Raw genomic sequence first — 22568 nt, 5'->3', positions numbered from 1 at the left:
ATGTCAGAAGGAATACTGCAATGTGGAGATAAAACAAGAGCAATATTACCCTGAATGATATTTACATGAGAATTGAAATTGACTGTCCCACACAGTCACCAAACTGCTTTGGCCCATCACAGGGGGACAGGGCATGCCAAGCACACCTCACAGCACTGTGGCACACACGAGTTCTTACCGAAACTCATCACTGAGGTTTTCTGCGTGCAGTCCAATCCACCAGTGAACATCACTAGTCGACAGCTATAAAAGAAATGTTTAGTTGTGTTTAGATGTTGTTTCCCTTCTACCAATGCATTAACAAACTCCTAAAGTCAGATGTGTATTCAGGTAGCATCTCCACTGGGTTCCAATGGGAAGAACAAGTGCTAAATCCTGCCCATGTTAATTCATGTAACTTCAGTGGGATTATTCACTTGAGTGGAGCATGATTTAGCTCCCATATTTCCACAGGATTGCCGATGTGTCTTCTGTAACCTAGGAATTTACAGTTATTAGGAATTTACAGCCTATCTGATTTGAAAAGACTGTCATGTTAGACCATAATTTGTTTTCCCCAATTCCTAAAATGAAACAATAGCAAATATTTCCTTTAAGCAGTAATACAGTGCTGATCCTCAATGTTTCCAAAATGCTTTCTGAACATTTACTAACTTCGTATGGTTCATACCAGAGTATTCTAGAGATGCTTTCCAGATTGATTGCTGTTCTCATGAAAGGAGCTAGACCTTTGCTTCTAAAAGGGCAAGTGTTATTGAAAAGCCACGGAAATAATATAATTCCAACAGCCACGTGTTATTGCTTTGTTGAATTGATTCTAGTTTCAGCTATGAATTGGTTTCACTTCAGGGTTAGCCACTCAATCACAGTTTGGGGGCTTTTGGAAGAAGAAAAAACAAAAAGTTCTGAATGTGCAGGACACTAGAGAAGCCACCCTGTATCTGTAAGGTGCTTTTTTTTTTGTCAGGAAGATCTGAAGTCCAGCCTGTGTTGTGCTTCCACACTGTCCTTTGAGTTACAGTTAGGCTTTCTCCAGCTCACATCTTATTTAGCAATATCAAATGAAGAAAAACACATTTCTGACAAAAGACTCTGGAATGCTCTCTGATTTGGTATTGCCTGGCCCCTGAGTTTAGGTTTTCTAATCACAGCACTCCGGCTACATACTACAGTTTTTAAAGAAATAGTGAAAAATGTGATTCCAAATTCCACGCTAAGGAATTTTAACCAAGTTCTCAAATGACACATGCAAAGTCTATTTGGACTGCTGAGTATTATTTTAGTGATTGCCATACTTACTCCTACTTCCACAGGAAAATAGCTACAATCACTCAGGGACAAATGTGGCTATGCTGAGGAAGCACAGCCAAGCCCAGCAAGCTTTAAAATAGCTGTATATGTTGTATTTTGAGACAAAACTCTTAGGAAGTTAAGCTGATTTCCAGTATAAAGAGACTAAACTTGGCTTTTTCATTGCAGACTGCTCATAAACTTTTGAAACACCCACTAATTTTAATGATCAATCCAGTTTTAAAAGATCACATGTAAGTAAACATTACTTTAAAGCAGAAATCTGTTTCTCCATTTTAAGTGCTCTTAAGTTGGAAATATATATATATATATATATATAGACACAATTGATATTTTTTTTTAAGTAATAAACATTCAGAGTTAGATAATGTAGTAATTACATCTCATTACAGCCTCTGGTAGATGTGGAAGAAGACAAGACAGCATAGCCAGTTATGTTGCTTTTCATTTCAAACTTTTTCTGCCATGATCTATTGGTTTAAATCTATTTCATCATGCTTTAATATGAAATTACTTAAATAGGAGATTAAAATTATACATAATTCCTTGCAAACTGAGAGACTCCATATTAATACAACATAATTCTTTTATGTTTCTGTTACAAATTAAAAACAGAGAAGGGCTGTACACAATAACTGTGGGCCAAGAGCTTTTCTACCCAGAACTAGATGTTATTTTAAAGATTACACTACAATATCCCTTTACATTACCGCAGCAGAATTTTGTTTTCAGTGAGGCAGACAGAATATTTGCAATAATTTTTAAAATTGTCATTATTTTGGTTTTACTGAGAACACCTAAAAGGAAACAGGCTCAATTTCCTGGGAATTCATCTGCTTGTGAAGCTATTTCTCACTTTCAAAGCTGTTTGTTACATGAGAAAGGTTTTAGAGAATTTCTGCTGTAAACCTGAGGAGGAAATTTAGAGGAAAATGTCTTTTTTTTTCCCATATAAAAATCCATTGTCACAAGGAGGAACCATGACAGCTGCTCTTGGCCAGGGAGGAGTGGGCAGAGAGGAAGAAGCAGAGAGGGATGTACACCACACACGAAACACACTTTTCTCTTTGCCCCCAATTACTTTCCCAGCTTTGGGATAGGAATCTGGCTTTTGCTCCTCTTGGGTCTTTTAAGGCAGATTGATCAACATGCTCAATAAGAGAGCTGGTTCTGCACATTTGAAATGTTATTGGCTTCTTAAGCAAAATAGGGCTTCAGGGAGAGATATGGGAAATGAAGACAGCAAGAACATTATTTCTAAAGTAAAATGTCCTTTGGATTCTACCTGGAATAACAGAGGACAGATTCTCTGAAAGATACAGCAGAAAATAGCCAGTTACCACCTAAAGGTTTATTTTTTAAAAGGGGTGCTAGTTCTTACCTTCCTTATTTTATTCTGAATAAAGGTTTGTTCACCAGAAGAATTTATTATTGCCAATTCACCACGAAGCCAGCCACAGACAAACTTACAGGTTTCCCACTCTGCAGGGCTGACATGGAAAAGATATTCTGCTCCTTGATAATATGACCAGGGCAGTTCTAGAAAATGAGAAAAAGAGTCAGTGGTGTGCAGGGGTAAAAAACTCATTTCAGGTCTCAACTTTTTTTACCCCCATGGCCTGCCTGCAACCACATGTCAGAGGACAAATATGCCACTAAGAACAGCAGAACCATATTTAACATATCAATTTGTGGTGACATAAAATGGAGTATGACTTTGGTTTTTTTCATGATACTCTATCCCCTGAGACTGCAGTAATATCAAGAGCAGTATCTGATGCTCTGGTGTTCCTAAACAACAGTGGCAGATTTGATCTGTAACAAATAGATCCTACAGAGTTCCTTACTGTACATTTTCAACATAGAATATTTTTGTTATTTTATTTTTAACAAAAGCTTAAATTGTATTTCCAAGTGATATTGTTTCAAAATGAGAAAAAGAAAATATTTTCATACCAGCTGTGTACCAAACTGGACTCATTGGTTTGACACCTAAAAAAAAAAGTACAAACGAAAAATCATTAAGAATATTGCTATTCTTGTTCAGGGATAAAAAGGAGATAAACCTTAAAGTGGAATAAAAATAATTGCTGTGCTCACTAAAAAACATTTACAGTCGTTTTTATGAATAACGACTTTGAATGGGTATTTCCAATTAACTGGTAATCTTGCTGTATGTTTTTAAATTGACTGTTCACATTAGATCTGTTAACTGGACAACAAACCTAAGTGGAATAACCCATTTGGCTTTGCCATGATTTCATGCAGAAGACCAGTGAGAACTCCAGAGGTTGCTAAAAAGGAGACTTTTAGATATTTTGTCTTGTCTCTACTAAATTGCAAGTAATGTGTATAACAGCCAGTGCATGATAATTAACATTCTACCTTTTGGTATTTTGCATATCCATTCACGCTTTTCTTTGCAGTGTGCTGGAAAGACTGTTCTGTTTACTTTGAACACACCACAGTTTCTTGAGTCATCTTCAAGATACTTGTCCTCCAAAAATGAAGATACAACCTGAAAACAGCACATTGATTCTCTTTCACTGACAGCCTGAGATGAGGCATTTAAAAACCTCATCATGGAGAAAAGGGAATGGTTTAGACATGTGTGTACAACAGGAACAGCGAAGCAACAACTAGAGGACTGCCTAAATTATGATGGTAAAATACAAATAATAGGGTCCATAGTCATGTTCTCCCAAAGTCCTGTCCAACTATCAGACTTCTTCTTCATAAAAATAAGTGAATAGCTATGAAACCTAACAACTTTTTTATATGATTAACAGCAGTTGCCCACATCTGAAAGCCTTTGCCTCAGTTCAACATATGCTCAGCTGTGACTTGAAAGGTTACTGAAATACAGAGGAAACAGATAGTTACAGGTGTTCTGTCAGACCACTGCCACGTCCCTCCAGAAAGTGCACTTCTTTTATTAAATCCAATCCAGAACTGTCTCTCTTCTGTTCTATAACAGAAACAAAGAAAATAACATTTCTCATGCACTTTTTCCTTAGCCATTTCAGAAATAATTTTTAATAGTACAAATACACATATTAATATTAATTTCTTCTTGAATTCAATATATCATTCCATAATACATTTCTTAACTTTTTAGTATCCCTGAAGTAAAATTTGCTTTCCTACTAAAATGTTAGATTATGTTTTACAAGATGAAAACATTTAAAATAGGATTAAAATGGTAGAACCTCCATTTCAACGAGGAATGTTAATTCACAAAAACACCACCTTGACAACAACAGCTGCTCAACATTTACCACAAAGCTCATCTTCAAAATGAATCACATTGTGATGCTGCTGATGCATCTCACCCATTTTTTAGTTCACATTAGAGTACGGACTTTTTTGGACACTAGTAAAGAGGATGGCAAAACATCAATTGTAGGTTAGTATGATTATGATAAATCTTGTTAATGTTAAAGATATATTTACCTATCAAAAATGGTATATAATAAATTGTTTAAAAATGTCTCTTCATAGATGTGGCTAAAACTAGCAAGATGGGCTCCAAAATCTTGACATAACGCTTCTGCTTCATCCCATGTTCTTCTCATCAGAACTTTTTCATTGTGAAATATCTGCAATAAAATAAACTTTGTCATAAATGTAGTTCATTTTAGAGAGCAGCTTTTTCAGAAACCCATAAAAATCAAATATTAGTTATAGTTTTTCCAAACTAAAGCCAGGTATATTTCAAGCATAGCTCTGATTCTTGTTACTTTCTCTCACTTTTAAATGCAGTACAGGACGGTAACGGGAAATTTGTGTTTGTCGAGTGAAAGAAATAATGCCTCATCAAAAGTGTTTTAGGAACAGCATATCCTTAAGCCGATATAGAGTCAGAAAAACTCAAAGCAAGTATGACATGTACCTTGTAGCAGTTGAGCAGATTAGGTTCTGACTCCCATCCAAAATAGCAGGAACTCGAATATTTCTGAAAAGTAAGTTCAGGTTCTTCATAAGAATTGACTTTTTGCTTGCACAATGACATTGCTTTGAAATTCTCGCAGCTTTTCACCTCCCAGTAACCAACAGGGTGCTCCCCTCGCATAGCCACACATCCTCCAGAATGACCTAGACATGGGAGTAAGTGCTGAATGTCAGAATAAAACATCTGAATTTCATGATTTCTTTGGTCAAGTTGCTGTTTTATTAACATGGGTTTCTGGATAAAACCTTAATGAACTTACAAAACTAGCAAATTCTTTGGTCAGCAGCCAATTTATAAGCCTCTCTTGGCTGGCTTGAGCTTGTAAAATGAACCAGGACAAACAGTTCCTCTCAAAAAATGCAGGAGAAGAAATGCAATTAAAAACATTACTTTTGCAAAATGCAGTAGTAAAACAGTAAATGCAAAGAGTCCAAATCAGAGAGCCACTAATGAAACGGAGCATCTTTATAAATATGTCTCTGTTTTCAGGTATTGCTTGGTGGTTTATACTTCAAAGGTTGAACAACTGTTTCATATTTTCTTTTTTTTTTCCCTAGGAATATTTTCCTAAGAATTACTATGAAACAAACAAGATCAAACTAAAGGGGAAGAAGAGGAATTAGAAATCTCCACACTGTTACTCACAGAAATGTTTCTGGCAAACTCTGGCCTATTTTTCATATAGAATGCCAATTTCAAACTGTTACTGAATGAAATTAATGATTTTCTAGGATCTTTTGCTGGGAGTTTCAGGAAGACCTTGAAAAACTCACGAAGAAATGTATGGAAAGCATCAAGTTTGGTTCTTGACATTCTTTAAAAAACCTGATTTATGCAACAAATGTATTATAGTTCATAAAGGAATGTATGCAAAACACCTCATGGGAAAATAAGAATTTCAGGGATTAGCTGTGTCTGTAAGGAGGGCCTGACTGTGGGCAGCTTCAGGTTATAGAGCCAACAGCAGATGTAAATTTATCTCTCTGCCCTCTTGGCCAGGCAGGGAGGAAAGGACTGGGACTCTTCAGTCCCTGCTAAGCCACTGGTGCTGTGGAGGAGTGAGCACCCTCCCAGTTTCCATTTCCAAGCCTTTGCATTTTTCACCAGCATGCTACTCACGTGGCTGGTACTTGTTCCAGTTTGTGTAGCTCACAGAGCGATTCTTGCCTGCTGTACTGAGCCAAAAGTATTCTCCTGTGTTGTTAAGGTCTTGCAATCCTATCCAAAAGTAAGCGCTCTCAGATTCTGCCATGCTGCGGATCATGCTGTTGATAAAAGCTTGTTCAAACCTTAATAAAATAATCACAACAAAGGTTTTAGAATAATACAGGTAAATTGGTATTTCACTGAATAGCTCTCATGACATTATTTAAATTTTCTCAGAAGAGAATGATATAATGGAAGTACTTAATTTTTTTACAGAATGCTGTGGGGAACTTTAGGCACAAGTCTGTAGCACAAACCACAATTTTCCTTATTTTTTCAGCACTTGAGCACAGAAAAGAAACACTAGAATCAGATCTTATAACCTCAATGCTTGAATTGCAAGATGTAAAGACAGAATGCATTAATGACGCACAAATTAAAACACGAAACTCCATGTATGAAGGAAAAATGTTAGTGGGGTCTGAAAAGGCTCCAGAAGAAAGAAAAGAAAAATCTCTGCACAGAAGTGTCCTACTGAAACCAGCAGACACACAAACCAGCACTAAGAAACCAGACCTGAAGCACCAGCTGAACTGACTACCAAGAGTCACTTTTTTCTTCTTTGATTTCTTCACTGAAGTTATGTGAGAGATACACACCTTTTTGCAAGTTATAACTGCTGCATATAGTAATCCAATTCTCACTTAAATGCAATTAGTTCTGACATAATTGTTACACAAACTCTGGAAAGGATGGCTAAATATAAGGATGACATTAATGCAAAAAAATGGAATGCAGCAATGTGATCAGTGTTACAGTATCTGTAACACTGTCAGTGACTCAGAACCTGTATTTATTTTCATTTCCTCTGCATGCCCTCTTTTTATTTCTACCCTCCTTCTTCTACAATTTAATGAATATTTTAGGATCAGTAACTGGAAAGTTTTTGCAGTTTTCACTCCAGAACAACAAACCCCAGCAGTAATTTAACAAGACCACTAAATTAACATGCTTTTGCTACTCCTTGCTACCGGTCTAACTGGAACTGGGAAATAACATCATAATTAGTGATGGCTACACTGAGAAGTGAAAAAATAAAAAAAGCAGAAACAGACAGATGACATGATTCTAGTGATGTGCAGCATGCCCTCAGCTCCCTGCCACACTTGGGCTGCCCATGCTCAGCTGCAAGAACTTGTCCCTTATTCCCCCTGAATATTCGTCACACTACAGCTCAGTGCTGCACACCCTGTGCTCAGTCCTGGAGCCACTGGGCAGAGCAAATTCCCACTGATGTAAATCCTTATGCAGGGTAGCCAGTGGTTTCCTAAAATACCCACCTACTATTTATCTGATTGCTGGGGGTTACTTCCCCTGGTCTAAAGGGAGCAGATGTTTCCTCCTTGTATTTTTGGGGTTTGGGGTTGGATTTTTTTTGTTATTTAGGTTTTGGTTTTTAACAATAAATATGCAGCAGTTAAAGTATCAATGTCTTTTATCTCTTAGCATGTCAAACTTTAATGGAAAGCCAGCATAAAGGGTAAATAACAAAGGGAGCAGGGAAAACCCAAGCATCTGGACATCTGTAGAGGAGAAAGTTCTTGCTAAAGCTGGAATAAAGGCAAATAAGAATAAGGCATGGGAAAACAGCGACAAATGCTTTCAAACATTTACTCTCTTACCCTATTTGCTGAGAAACCACAAAAAATAAATACATAAATAGAAACATTTATAAAACATTAATTGATTTGGATTAAAATTTTGTATTTTTTAAACTATAAAAATATTTTTATTTTTCCGTACACCCTCCAAGTTCACCAATAAAGTTTCTTAAAGATGTTACATACCCCTGCAGAAATAATTTCTGCATGCCCAAGTGTGCACATCGCTACAAGTGTTTATTAGCCTAACAGTTGCCTTTTACTAAATTTCTTTTCAATTAAAAAGTAAGGCAAAGCACAGCTTTGATTTTAGCCGATGTTAGTAATTATGCTCACCTCCCAAGCAATTATTATTTCACAATGGTGATATGTTTTGCCATGCAACACTTTATAAAGTTAGAATAGCTCTTGTTAGAGGTATCTTCACACTGTCTAATAGGATTAACTACCTGTTTGTTACTGACACAAGTGCAGGTGGGCAGAAATAACCACTGGAAGCATGTTCAAAACTTCGAGGGGTACTGTCGATTTTGTAACAATATCCACCATGTCTTTCCCATCCCTTAAAAGAAATGAACATTATTTTATAGATTGTTAATTATTGTATAGTTGTTAAAAACTTGGCCCCCTTTTGTCTGATGATCCCTGGCATCCCGATAGATCTTTCCTTTCCTACCATGGTTGAAGAGCAGTCACCCTCAAGGTCACTGAAAATGTGGATATCAGATGAGCCAGAACACTGTGCCCACAGTCAGCCTGCCTCATTTCATCTCATTATTAGTCTTTTACTTCATTCACCCCAGGGTGTCCAAAAGACACCACCTGGACAGGCATAAGTTCTGCTGGCATGAGTTCCTGCAGCAAAACTGCTTGGATTTATGATTAACTGTTTTAAATAAGCAAGAGGATAAAGAGATAATACACTCTCTTAATCTTTAGATCAACTGAATGTAACTTTTTTCACATTAAAAAGAAAAGGATCATAGCCAAGGGACTGTAAGAGGGTTCAGCAAATGTTTTTACAGGGTGTGAAACACCAAGAAGCAGAAATTTATCCTGAGTAGAAGTTGCTGGAGTGGGTCTAAATACTTATGACCAGTGGCTCAATATCTCAAGACTTAATCCTGAGGGGCAAGGGATTAAGAAGAAGTTGAAGTACTCTCAAACCGATGACTACAGCTTGTCAAGAAAACCTCGATGCTCTGCACATTTTTCACCCAGTCAGGATTGTGACAAACCTTTCTTAGGCTAACAACACACAAAATTCTTGAGTGACAAAATACATTGGTCCAAATAAAATAAATGCAGTCACCCTAAACTTTTGGAAATGTTAAGCTGGAATCAAGCAGTAATGTCCATAATGGTATGACAAGAACTCTGGATCTGGACACTACATCTGGAAAAAGACTGCATCTGACTCCAAACAGTTCAGCTTCAACCTTCTTAAAATTCAGCTGAACTGGTTGCATTTCTTCATTTCCCAAGAAACAAGACAGGAAATGAAAAAAAGGAAAACAATGAGGTAAATAATAAAGCATCTTAGAAAAGGGAGATTTTTTTTCCTCCACAGTTTTGAATATAACAGAAATTCAACAAGTTTCCTCTTTCCACACTATGAAAAGGAACAAACTAAGGTCATATTTTAACACGCTTCCTTTTACTACCAGAACACAGAGCCTAAATGTCTGAAAATATGATTCAATCTCCTAGTTAGACATCTGTGCTCCTTCCCATTTGTGTCTGAAAGCAAATGTATAAGTGGAAGAGTTCACCCTCCATGTCAATGAAACCGGTAGGTTTTCACCCTGACATTCCATTTCAATGTATGAAAACCATGTGTGGGATGAGGCATCATATAACAGCCATTATTTGCACAGATGGTGGACAAAAGGGCTTCACTTTTGATCTAGAAAGAAATAGGAACTTGGGTCACAATCACTGATGAAACAACAAGCCATGAAAGGCTTTTAATTTTACATTGAAATTTAGTTTACATACTTTTAAAGTAAACAATGTGATTTTTCCAAGAAAAACATGCCACGTCTTTAATATGAAGACCTAAAATTATCTATTTGCATCCATATGTTCTGTAGCTGTATTTAGAGGTTACCTATATAATTCTGTGTCATTAATATAGTTCTAAAACAACCACAAACCCACATACCTCTGGACAATTTGATTCCAGTTCTGGAGAGACACTATTAAATTCCCCTGCTTTTTTGCAGATATAGTAAGATTTGTCTTCACATTTTTTAATCCTCCAATGTCCTTCCTAAGGAATAAAAGAGAGTATATTCCATATATACACATATTCTCATGTATATCTATACAAACATTAGATCACACTCTCTCTTCCTCTTTTAATTCTTCACCAAAAAAAAGTATTTTTTATCACTCCATTTACTTATCCTTAGATGGTTCATTTATTTCTACCAACACTGTCAGCAGGACATCCAAAATCAATCATACAAATGGGTTTGTCTCTTTCACTCAGTCTTCAGGATGTAAAGCATCTTAATTAACTAACACCATGGCCATGCCAGAGCAATTTTCTTTCTAGCTATCACAGATCTTTGTGAGATTAATCTCTGTATTTGAACAGTCCTTACTTAAGATATTACAAACATGGTATCATAGAATTTTCACACATCTGTACACACTGGACATATACCAAAAATAAGGCTTGAAAAATTTTATCTCACACCTACTTTTCCTCTGTATTTTACATTTTCATTTGTTTGTTTACACTTGCAAACTGAGTAAAATACAATTTTGGAATCTAAAACCCCCCATTGTTCCAAAGTCCTATTTTCTGTTTCCAGTAGGAACAGAGTTTTCCCAGTCATTGTAATTGTCTTGGTTTTCCCCTTAAGTTAAAGACTGCAACCTGGACCCACTACTGTAGAGACAACAGAAACTCTTGATACAGTTTTCACACTCAGACAAAACATACTTTGCAAAAAAAAATTAAATTATAGTGCTACTTATGCAAGCCATGTATTGGTTAGTTTTAAGTTATGTTAATTGCAAAAGTAAAGTAAATGCGTGACCACTTTACAAAAGAATAGACACTGCCATGAATACCAACAAGACAGGACAGTGTTGTTTTAACATCCTTTCCTGTTTTACAACCCTTAACTCATCTGGTATCAATCTCCTGCTATCAACTTCTATATTTCTTTTAGACCTAGACTACTGTTTTGAAAGATACTCCATAAAATTTATAGACATTTACACAAAGATAATACAGGCACAGCTGAAAGTTTTTCAAAACATAAATTTGAAACTTTCAAGACAAGAACTTATGCATCATAAATTATGATACACACTACTTGAATTTTAAATTACTTTATCAAAATACCCACTCATACTTGTTTTCTTCCATTTGCCAGGCTTTATATATGTAGTACTTTTTATTGAAAGTAAGCTCAAAATCTGTGATTTTCTGTGCATCAGTACTGAAGAATGCATTGGTTTCTAAAGGCTGTACTGCATTTATCATAACATGAATACATTACGAATCAAAAACAAAGTCATGCTCCAGGTCATGGTTTAAAAAAGTTTGCACAGCAAGAAATAAAATTACTATGATCTAAAACAAAAGTGCCTAATTCTTTTAAAAAGAAAACTTACAGGTCCTTGTGCCGAAACACAGAGTTGTCCTGTTCTTTGAAAGGTATTGGGTTCTTGTCTGTGCCAGTTAGAGAATTTTACTGGGGTGCTATCTGACCACTCAAAAAGAACAGGGGTGTTATTACTGTATAATCCAATCCATGTCTCTGTTACATTTTCTGTAAAAGAATAAGTGAGTTCAGATTTTAATGGTGAAGTTGATAAAACCTGTTTTTCCTCTAACATGACACCATCATTAAAAGTTATTAATGGGATTTTTATAGGAATGTCATTCTTTCAGGAAAAAAATAAAAGCCGTATAAACTTTAGGAAAACTTACTGATGAGACTATGTTCTACTGCTCTTGAAAGCTAAATAACTTCAAAAACAGAATCAACATACATGATAATATGCTTTAAAATCCTAAAAAAAATACAAATTAAGAGCATATGCACTTTCTTGAAGTGTATGGGGAAGAAAAACTGTCATGGGAGTGAAATATTTCTTCATATAATTTTCCATGGCACACTCAGCTTTAGGTTTCTCTTAGAGTTATAGGGTGCAGTGAGAGCACAGTTGTAGCCAGTATCTGACAGATAAAGGAGAGACAAGGCTTGAATTTGGATGTAAAGTCTTATTTTACCAGCTACTACAGGGGAAAAAGCACTCAGGCTTTCAGGCATGTAAGCCTTTCTCCTGAAGAGAAGCCTGAAGCAGGCTGGAGAGAAGCAGCAGACTGAAGCTGAATTCGAGTTGAGAACAGTTACATATATACATTACAGCATCCTGTAAATAACGGTATTTGTTATGTATGGAGGGTCTTAAAAGAGGTGAGGAAGATGATGGAAGTTAATCTCCAAATCTCCACATGACACTGCTCCAGCTCTGCAAGAAAAACTCAAAACCAAACTGTGCAGCTCTGTCAGCACACTGGTGTGAGCGGCAGGCAGAAAACACTCACTTTTCTTTGCTGCTGTTATGACAACAAATGCATTGCTGCATCAAAGAGGTCTTGTTCATTAAGTTCCTTGTGTAATTGTGCTGCCTCTCAGGACAACGTGAACTAGCAGAACTGCTTTGATACACCCTGCTGGCATCAAAGGGGACTCTGCCCTCGTAGTAACAGCAGCAATTTTGCAGTGTGGATCAGGCCAGCTTGCAAGCCAAAGACACACTGGATTGGTTTTGCTTCTAAGCACAGCTCTAGTATATTTTGCAACAGTTTGCAAGGAACCAGGCAAGAGCAGGAAAAGACAAAAGCTAGCATGTTTACTATGGCCTCACTGTGTCTGCTTTGTGGAGTCATATCTTTATTTTAAGAATGGTTATTGGAAAAGGTGACTATGCATTTTTAAGACTCCTAGAATGGGCATGCAACGTGATTTCTTTTTTGCCAACATCATTTGGGTGTGTAACGTAATATAGTGCTTAGATGGTAACAAGTTAAAGAGCTGCACAAAAGAGCATCACAAAACGTTTCAAGAAACACCTGCACACTGAAACTCCCCAAACTCACCACTTTCAAGCAAGTTAAGGAGCAGCTCTTCATCTGCCATGGAGGATAAACTGATGAGCCTGCTGTTTTCACTCTGGCATGAGAGAGAAGCATCGTTCCAGCTCTTCTGCTCTTCATGCAGTCTGTAGCAGTTGCGATTGTGTGGGTACCAGCCAGCGTCACAACGAGTGGCATGATACTGCCATGTATCTTCAAGTGAGCACACAAAGGTTCATATACATTAGACAGAATTGCCAAGCTTACGCAATGTTCATAACACATTCAGAGATATTGTTTTAACCTTAAAATGCTGAAAACAGAGTTTTCCAAGATGACTTAAGGAGGCCAAAACACCTGCTCTACGGATCATCACCTACCAAGCAAACTGAAATTTCTTCCACTTTATTTGATGATTGAACCATTCAGGCTGCTGGACTAGTGCAAACACTAATTCAGTTTAAAACACAGTTTATCTCCCTTATTACCTCTGAACCTGGTTCAAAGACAGATAAAGCTTTTTCAGATGCATTACTTACAGAAAGTTTGGATAGTCTTTCCTCACTATCTGAAACAAGCTGCTAAACATTAAGTTACCAGGAAGGAGCTAAACTCATGTAAGTAGCTGTTACAAAACCAAAAATTTATGTTAGAGTAAACTAAACCCTGTTTTTAACTTCCTCACAGAACAGGAGCCTGAGACATTCTACGCTCTATATATCCTATACTCATTGTATAAACACTTGAATGATATGTACAACACTTTTTTGGCATATCAAAAACATAGCATATCATAAAAAACCCTGCAAATTTTGTGCTGCATTTATACAGCTTTCTTCTCTGTGTGCCACTGGTTAATTCCATTCACACTGAAAACCTATTTTGCAACTCTTAAGTGTGGCTGCTATTATAATATAAAAGGGAATGAGCATACTGATGGTTTAAGGAATTAAGTAAATATTTTTTGTATTAAAATTGTTTTTTCTAAGGCTCTTAACATGTTTTCAAAGACTGAATTTAAACAGAAGAAATTGTTATTACATCAGTTAAAGTAAGTTGTGTTCAACTTAAACTAGCAAACCCACACATTCAGTGCAGCTGTGACCCTGTTCTGCTGACTTTTTAGCCAGGTGGCTTCTCTTTCTCGCCTTGCACACCCACAAATAGGATACAGTAACACTGAGACACTTACCCAGTGTTTCATGCTCTGTCTTATTTAAATATTTTTTGCATACAAAAGGCAATCCAGATTCACACAGATAACTGTTCCAGCCATACTTTAATCTTGGATTAATCACCGCACAATGATTTTCTTTATAACGGTTATCAGAGACATCTGCAGACACATTTTTGAGAAGCACAAAATTATAAATCAGTTCTTAGTTGTAAAATGTTTTTTTAAGGTTCTCTGCAACTACTTCAATTAATGTATAATCATCCCTGCATACCCAAGTTTTTAGTAATTATGCTAGTACTATGGGCAGTTGAACATTTACCATGAACTAAGTGTGTGGCAATGCCTCCTTGGCTGCTGCTCTCAGATGAGAGGCTGAAACAAGCTCAAGTGTCTATAATTGCTGGTGGACAGACTTCAAAATTTAGCAAACCAAGTCACTAAACTCACGTTAATATGCTAATGGTAATTAGCTTGTTAACATAAACAAATTGAAACTCCTTTTCTCCATGAACGTAGCTACAGTTTCAAAATGCAACTGGAACCTCAAAACATATTTAAAAGTACAAAATTACTAGATCATTCATGCTTTGAAGAGATAGGTCTCACTTGATGTTATATCCATAGAAAGGCTTTCAGTTTGTGAATATGAATAAATACTTCTACCAAAAAAACGCGCAGTCATTAACTTAATCCAACTTTCAAACATAGCTGTGGGAACAGCAGTGCTGTACCAAGCTGCAGATATAGACAGCATATAATTATGGGGCTATAACATATGCAAAAGGAACATCAAGTACTTGCTCTCCAGTTCACAAACATGAGTGGTGTTCCATCTGACCACTGCCAGCCAGCATCTTCATCCAGGCGATTCAGGCCCATCCACAGCATCATGTCTGTGGAATTTAACTGACCTGAAACAGAAAAAATAAACAAAGTAATACTGCTTGCTTTCCCCAAGCTTTAAAATATCTATAGGCATAGACCTGCTGTCCTGACTTGTTACAATTTGAATAAAACAAAACTTCAAAGCAGTCTTCAGAAAGTTCAGGCTGGTTGGCTTTTTTTTCTGTCCTTAGAAAAAGTCAGTTACTTGGTTAATCAACACAGAGATGAAAAGGAATAAACTCAGAAACCTGAAATTCTTCAAAAGCCACTCATTCTGCAAACCCTTCCTGCACAAGTTGTTGCTGACCTTAGAAGTTAAATTTAAAACAAGCAGCTACATAAATGCTAGCCTGTTTACATAAACATTGGCCTGTTTCAGCTTTTCATAAACCAAACAACTTTCAGAAACCTTTACAGCCTTGCAGGCATATCAAAAAGCCAATGAAATAATTTTAAAAACTTCCTGTTAGCTTATATACTTCAATTGAAAACCAGCAATAGTGGGAAGCAATGAACAAGAAATCTGAGGCAACCTTTGCATCAGAGCTCCACCACCCATTCCTCCACTTGATTTTCTCCACTCACACTAAAACATCCATTAAATCCTCGCTTTCAGAAGGCTCTGCACAGTTTGAGACATTTGCTCCAAGGGGAAAAGCAAATTGCTTGTCAGAGAAGGAGTAACATATATTTATAGAGCCGGTATTTTTTCCATACTGGACATTTACTTTAAGCCTGCAGAAATATTCCTATCATTCCCATTTAGTGAAGTCTAGCTTACAAGGAAAATTTAGCAGGAGAAAGGGACACCAAGGTACACTGCAGAGGAGGTAAACACATGTATAATTCTCCAAAGTACACAAACACTCTCCCTAACCACAGCTTCAAGATGAATGGGAATCTCTGTGGGGAGGGAGAATGGAGAAAATGACACCCTCATGTAACACCAACACTTCTGCACTTCAGTTTATTAAGGTGGGGACTTACCTTCATCCTTGCTCTTTCAAACAGCTCTGCTGAGGTGTGTGACACGACACAGCCCCAAAGCAGCAATGAGAGAGACATCACACAGGGTATTAGGCTCCAAAGCTTATCCCTTTGCAAGGTAAGGAGAAAATCTAACTACAGGTTTCCTACAAGGTCCCCAGAGCAATGTCTACTCACTGCTTAAGTTACTTATGTAGTCCTGCTCGTCGGGGCTGGTGACACTGAGCAGGTCCCCTCCTTGCAGCTGGCAGGCAGCCCGAGCCTCGCGCCAGCTCAGCACGGACGCCAGGTTGAACTGGTAGCAGATGTGTGTCTTGGGGTTCTTCTTCCAAAAGATGTCACAGCCACTCTCTACTCAGAAACAGATTTGTCACCAGCTGCCCAAGACTCCAAACCAATCAGAAACACAACACCTTGAACAATTTAATTAATTAATGACAGCAGTATCCCAATGGAAGCACGGTTATGATTGTCTTTTCTGTTACTTTGTTAACACAAACAGGGAAATAGGGCACTAATGAAATAAAATGTTGCTTCAAATTTCGTATGGTTGATAAAACACTCAGGAGCTGGTCCGCAGCTGGTGGTGATTTTCACAACTCTCTTGAAGCCAACACAGCTACATTTTAATTTATTCTGGCTAATCATTTGTTTCGAAAGCCGAACATTGAAATATACAAACTGTGAACACCTCACCCAACTTGTGGCAACACTCACTGGATCTCCTTGGACCTTGTACTCAAAAGAATAAACTTCCTATAATTAAAAAGGATAAGCAAGGCTACAAATACTATCTATTTTAACGGCTGCCCAGAAATACTCACTACAGAGACACATTTACAGCTGTTTTTAAGATGCTTTGAACAGAAATCTAAAATGTAGCTTGAGCAGGAAAGGCTTTTCCAAACCACTTCTACTGACAGAAGACACTATTTTGCTTACTTACACAAGAAGCTGAAATATTCACAAACATTATACACCCAAAATCTTTTCAACAGCAAGAATTTTTAAAGCTATTGCTTTTTAGTATTTTAGGCCCAAGGCATATCCAAGCAGTGCACAGAAGAAAAGGAATATGCCAGATGCAAGGCAGTCCAAAGCAGAAGGTGACTTTGCAAGAGCAGCCCTTAGGTTATGTGTTCCACACCAGCTGCCTGTGTATCACTAGGACAGAGGGCTTTGGCTGCAGGGTAAGGTCAGTGGGCTGCACAGAATAAGGTCCTTCTGCTGGTCTTGCTGTTGTGATGAGGACTTTGAGTCTCAAAGGTCAAATGATGAACTATAACAAATTTATTCAAGTCTCCCTTGAGTAAACCCAGCTTTTTAAAAAGACATTCCCTTCTAACAGAAGGGAAGTAATCCAAAATCAGACTGTATCTAGTATTACTAATAAAGAACAAACTTTTGGAGGGGGGAGAGAGAAGACAAGCAACATCTTACCAGCATTTGGGCAAAACCCCCATTTTTCCTCTTGTTCATAGTGAGTTGTTGTGGCACACCACTCAAATTCCTTTCCATCTCTGGTACATTCATGATACCACTTGTTGTTATATTTAAATGGAAAAACGCATGGGAAACCAAAAGAATTTCCAAGCAAGGTGTATGTTTCTGGAAAAAAAAAAATGCGGAGATTAAAAGAATGCAGACCACAAAAAAATTTTTTGCCCCCGTATGTCATTATTCCTGTATTTAGCAGCAGTGATAAAAATAAAATGTCTAAAGTGGCTTTTAAATTTTAATTTAAAATTGATGAGAGCATTACAAGTGTGAGCAGCATAATTTCAGTAAATAGAATGTGGAAATAATTTATGAAATTTGTCACTGAGGCACATTCTTGTAACTTACTCCCTTAACAAAAAAAATCCCAAACAAAACCACAGACCCCAAAATGTGATCAATTAACACAAAGTCAGCATCTACATTTCAGAACAACCACATGAAACAACAATTAGTTAAATCAGTATACACTCAGATGCAAATTCTACTTATTTATTAGTCTATGACAGATAAGTAATTTAACATTATTCTCCTGCTTCTCCCACTCTTTATAAAGCGGATTTCTAATGTGTTTTCCAATCTCTTTATCATTCCTTGGGAATGGAAATGTACAACACAAAGGAATACTAAATAGACTTTTAAAAAGAAGTTTTTATCCTGTAGAGAATAATAACATAGCTAAAGTCTTGATGCTCCATATATCTGTTGCCACAATCAATGCCTTACAAAATATTTAAATATTTTCCTATTGTGCTTTGAGGACCAAAATATTGAGAGAATCCAGTGCAACTGAAAGCTGTAACAGCTTTACCTTAGTGAGTGTTTCCTAAACCTCAGAGCTTCTCAAAAAGGTCAAAGAACCACAATCACTCTTTGAATGAAATTGTTTATCAAAGATTCCACATTGACAGCTTTAAGACTAAAGTCCTTCAACTACAGAATCAATACTTACTGCCAGGTTCCTAGAGGTTTCCAGAGTTAATGGCTGGCTGTGCACATATAAAAGAGCAGTTTACACATTGTAAATCCCCTTCTGATGTGAATGAATAGAAAATACATGGAACAGGTCAAAAAATAAATCAGGATTGCTTTTCTGTCTGCCTGCTACAATGCTACCAGCCATGGAGGGATTATCTTAGTCCTGGCAAGAAACCAAATTCAATTGCTACAGACCTCTTACCACAGTTACATATATATATATGTATATATTTATTATTTTGAAGGTAGCTATCCCTCACACCCCTTGCTTGGTGGACTAACAGGCTGGGCTGCCTTTGCATGTGCATGAGTAGTGGTAGAAGGTAGAAAACAGAACCTGAAAGAGATTTTGCCAACACTATTCAATACTTTGGTCCTAAAACTAGGCTAGAAGTACCTGCCTAATGCTGATCCTCTCCTCACCTCTCTGAGATGTTGCTGTAATAGGGCTAAACCACATCTACTTTCATCTCGCTGTGTGTACATGGCAAATGTGTATGACTTTTCATGGATTTATATATTTTTCCATCTGGTCTTAAGTATGAATTCCCTTAAGTTTTAGAAAATAGGTTGGGCACTGTAGTATTTTCCCAGTTATCACAAGTTCCAAAGAAGGAGTTTGGTGAGAGCAGAGGCTGAGCTACATCTACAGGAGAAACCACTAAGACCAGATCTGGAACCCAAACACCCAGTTCAAGTGGGGAAATCAACAACTTCAGTCTGAGACAGTGTGCAAACACCAGGTCTCTCCCTCTTACAGAAATGCTGAGGAAAGGGTAAAGGTACAGGCTGTCTGTTGCTGTTTGAAGTCGGTGGGTTTATCTTAGTCCTTAAACACAGAAAACTGTTCAGGTCTTCAGACCTGGATCATGATGTACATTCCTACACCTTCACTGGTTGTTCAGCAGGACTTATCAAACTTCTGATCTCTGTTTCAAAGTTTGGCTTGTTCAGAGTCCAGGTGCTGAACATTGCAGACACTGGTCCATACACAATCTGATTTTCAGTGACAGGAACTCCAAATCCTTTCTTATCTCTCTCTGGGTTTATCTGATAATGGAAGCTGCAGGACAGGCAACAGCAAATCCTTAGTAACCCTTTTAATTTAAAGGTGGTTTGAAATAAGCATTTCCTGGTTTGCAAGAATACTGGTGGGTTTGGGGGTCAATTTAACAAAAGATTACACACACAATTGTGTGATCATCTCAACCACTGCACATGAAAAACCCCACAAACTTTGAGGCCCAAACCACACTAGAGACTGGAAGGGATCATAAGCACCTGATCTCCCTCCAACAGAACTTCTGAAACTTTTCCTATCTACGCTTCTATGGCCAAGTTTTATTCTTACCTTGAAATGGGTGTTCACAAAGGTCTTCATCATAGGACATATACTGTTTCCATTGAGAAGCAGATTTTTTTTTGGCCACAATATATTTACTGTTTTCAACTGCTAATTTGAACTCTGATACACCAACTAATGCTTTTCCATCACAGTTCCACCACAATGAGTACTGAGTTGAATCACATTCAAGCATAGTTAGGGGCTGCTCTGGTTTGCTGATGTTCAGCCCCAGACAGGTGCTGCTGCCTATGTTGAAAAGACGACGGTTGGATGCCCATTTCCACAGCATCTTTTCTGAGAGCTGACTGCAGTCTTCCAGAACAAGGCCAGCTCTGTCCACTTTAATGCACAAGCTGGAATTTTCACTCTGGATAATAAATATCCCTTTATCTGTAAGGGGAAGAAAACACAACAAACTTTCAGTCTGTAGAATACTGAAATTGATTAAACAGTATTAAAAGACAAACGTTTTAATTGCAGCTATTTAGGAAGAAAACTGAAAATGTCCATTAGACACTCAAAAAAACTAAGGAGTACTAGTCTAATTTTACTGCCAGCTGATTTTTCTAAACATGTGAACTACGTGCAAGCTCACAAAAATACAACCAAGTAATACTTCTCAAGTTGGGTAGCCAAAAATAACCTCAAACAAAAACAAGAGGTGCCCAAAAACATCAGTCATGTTTAAAGAAAAAAGCCACTGGTCACCAAGACAGTGCAGTAATGAAGCAAAGGTTTAAGTAATACAAGTCATGCTGTATACTGTGAAAATATTCCCAATGTAGATTGGAGAGTGCAATTAAAGTAAATGCCAAATATTTTAAGACTGACATTGCCATATTCATTCTCTACTCTGCAACTACAAAGAAAGAAAATAAGTTGCACTGTCAATAGGACACAGAAATAGCAGGATTTATCTGTACCATTGGAACTGGTGGCCAAGTGCCACCATGCCTTTCCTATTTGATACATACTGTTCAGCCATCTGTGACTACCCTCCACAAGAGCAGATGTTGTGGGGCTAGCCTGACATCCCAGATTTTTTGGAATCACACAGAAATTCACTGAAATATGTGACATCATGTTGTAAGTATGTGAAAAAAGTCAGCTGTTTAATGTCTTGGGAGCAAAAGTTTAACTGATCATATAGACTGAAAAAAAAAAGAGGGCAGCTGAGGAACTGAAAATCAGCAAAAAGTAAGCCTGCAACAGCTCAGCTACGTGATTCACCCAGAAATCCAAAGGTAAACAACCCAAGGAGTTCTGTTCACATTATATGTGAGATATTTATTTTATGCCTCGGGAGATTATGTGTTGAGAACCTGAGCAGCACTTCCATTTTGCCTTCAAATTTTACAGTGATAATTTCTGCCCTGCATACTTTCAAGTTTCTGTAATTCACTAAACCTAGCATACTGAAGCACTAACTATGACAATAAAAAGTCCCTCTCAAATTGACATAGCCCACAAATGAAATATGAGATGCAGAGGACCATTCAGATGCTGTGTCTGAGTTTAGTGCATAGAGCTTAGGTGTGGCCCTAAAAAAGAAAGGTGTTTCAAGCAGCACCATGACAGTGTTGTTTAACAAGCACACAGGACATCAGCTCAAGAATATAACAAGCATGCAACAGGCAGAGCAGAGAGGATATGGATTATGGAGAGGTTTTGGTTACAGATTCTGCATAAAACACCTTATGACTTACAGAGAGGTGGCACTGCTAACAGTGGCTGTTTCCCCCATGGCCATAGAGATTGGCAGTCTGATGGAGCAGGAGCAAGCCCTTCTGACTGGCAGCAGGTGAAAGCCAGTGAGGTTTTGCAGTTCACACTGGTTTCACCCTTCTTATCCAACCCAATCCCCCAGGGGCAACACAGGTGTCTCTATTTACATGGCCAGAAAGAGTTTCTGCCTCTCATACTATGGGTATGTCTTTTCAACAGCAGTCTTATCTTTGCTGACCAGAAAATACACTGTTAATTTGCTAGGTAACTAAAAACTGGGATGTTAGCACTAGTAAACTCTGATTAATGAGGTTAATTCACCAGGATACTCGGATCCACACATAGATTGTGAGTTTAACAAAGTTCACCTATATCCACAGCACACAGCATCTCCCATACAGCACCTTCCTGGGGTGAGGGGAGCAAGACCACAACCCAGAGGTGAAGGATTCTCAACCTTTGAAAGCCTTTATCTGTAAGGCCCTTAAGAGTTGCAGTAACTGCTGAGAAAAGATAAGGTTCTTTCCCAGTGTACACAAACCACCCATCTGGATGATCTCTGTGAATAACGTCCCTTTTTCATTCTGGGGCAACTTGTCCAAAAACAGCCAGACCATAATTCTTGAGCCCCCTTCCAAATGTGGTTTCCATTCCCCACATAGAAAATTGGCAAGAGAGCTGTGGCTGTGCTTGCTTGCCTGAAGACTGCCAGGAAACAGCCAGCTCACTGCAGAAGCAAGACATGAGAGATGGCAGGCTCAGTGACAGCTCCAGGAGCTCCAGCTCAGCTCTGTCTTCAG

The 22568-nt window shown here is 37.7% G+C and overlaps 1 protein-coding gene across 2 annotated transcripts in view; it reads right to left on the bottom strand.

Annotated features, from left to right (window-relative positions):
* PLA2R1 (phospholipase A2 receptor 1) overlaps positions 1 to 22568 on the bottom strand; it is a 37135-nt gene that overhangs the window by 13574 nt on the left and 993 nt on the right. Inside the window, exons 1-18 of one of the 2 annotated variants that reach the window (XM_064434745.1) lie at positions 21750 to 21905; positions 20050 to 20433; positions 17664 to 17831; positions 16401 to 16574; positions 15149 to 15262; positions 14367 to 14510; positions 13199 to 13387; positions 11704 to 11861; positions 10235 to 10342; positions 8520 to 8632; positions 6383 to 6552; positions 5204 to 5406; positions 4765 to 4910; positions 4195 to 4279; positions 3697 to 3829; positions 3268 to 3303; positions 2693 to 2850; positions 179 to 243 (exon numbers count right to left, since the gene is read on the bottom strand). In XM_064434745.1, the coding sequence (XP_064290815.1) occupies positions 179 to 243; positions 2693 to 2850; positions 3268 to 3303; positions 3697 to 3829; positions 4195 to 4279; positions 4765 to 4910; positions 5204 to 5406; positions 6383 to 6552; positions 8520 to 8632; positions 10235 to 10342; positions 11704 to 11861; positions 13199 to 13387; positions 14367 to 14510; positions 15149 to 15262; positions 16401 to 16574; positions 17664 to 17831; positions 20050 to 20332 (2447 nt within the window). In that variant the 5' untranslated portion in view covers positions 20333 to 20433; positions 21750 to 21905. Of the gene's footprint in view, positions 1 to 178; positions 244 to 2692; positions 2851 to 3267; positions 3304 to 3696; positions 3830 to 4194; positions 4280 to 4764; positions 4911 to 5203; positions 5407 to 6382; positions 6553 to 8519; positions 8633 to 10234; positions 10343 to 11703; positions 11862 to 13198; positions 13388 to 14366; positions 14511 to 15148; positions 15263 to 16400; positions 16575 to 17663; positions 17832 to 20049; positions 20434 to 21749; positions 21906 to 22568 lie in introns of those variants that run through there. The other variant, XM_064434744.1, reaches the window with a different exon arrangement.

Source organism: Passer domesticus, chromosome 10 (assembly GCF_036417665.1).
Source record: "Passer domesticus isolate bPasDom1 chromosome 10, bPasDom1.hap1, whole genome shotgun sequence".
NCBI classification, from domain to species: Eukaryota; Metazoa; Chordata; class Aves; order Passeriformes; family Passeridae; genus Passer; species Passer domesticus.
Note: the sequence above shows the minus strand (reverse complement) of the source record. Positions and strands in the feature narration are given on the sequence as shown.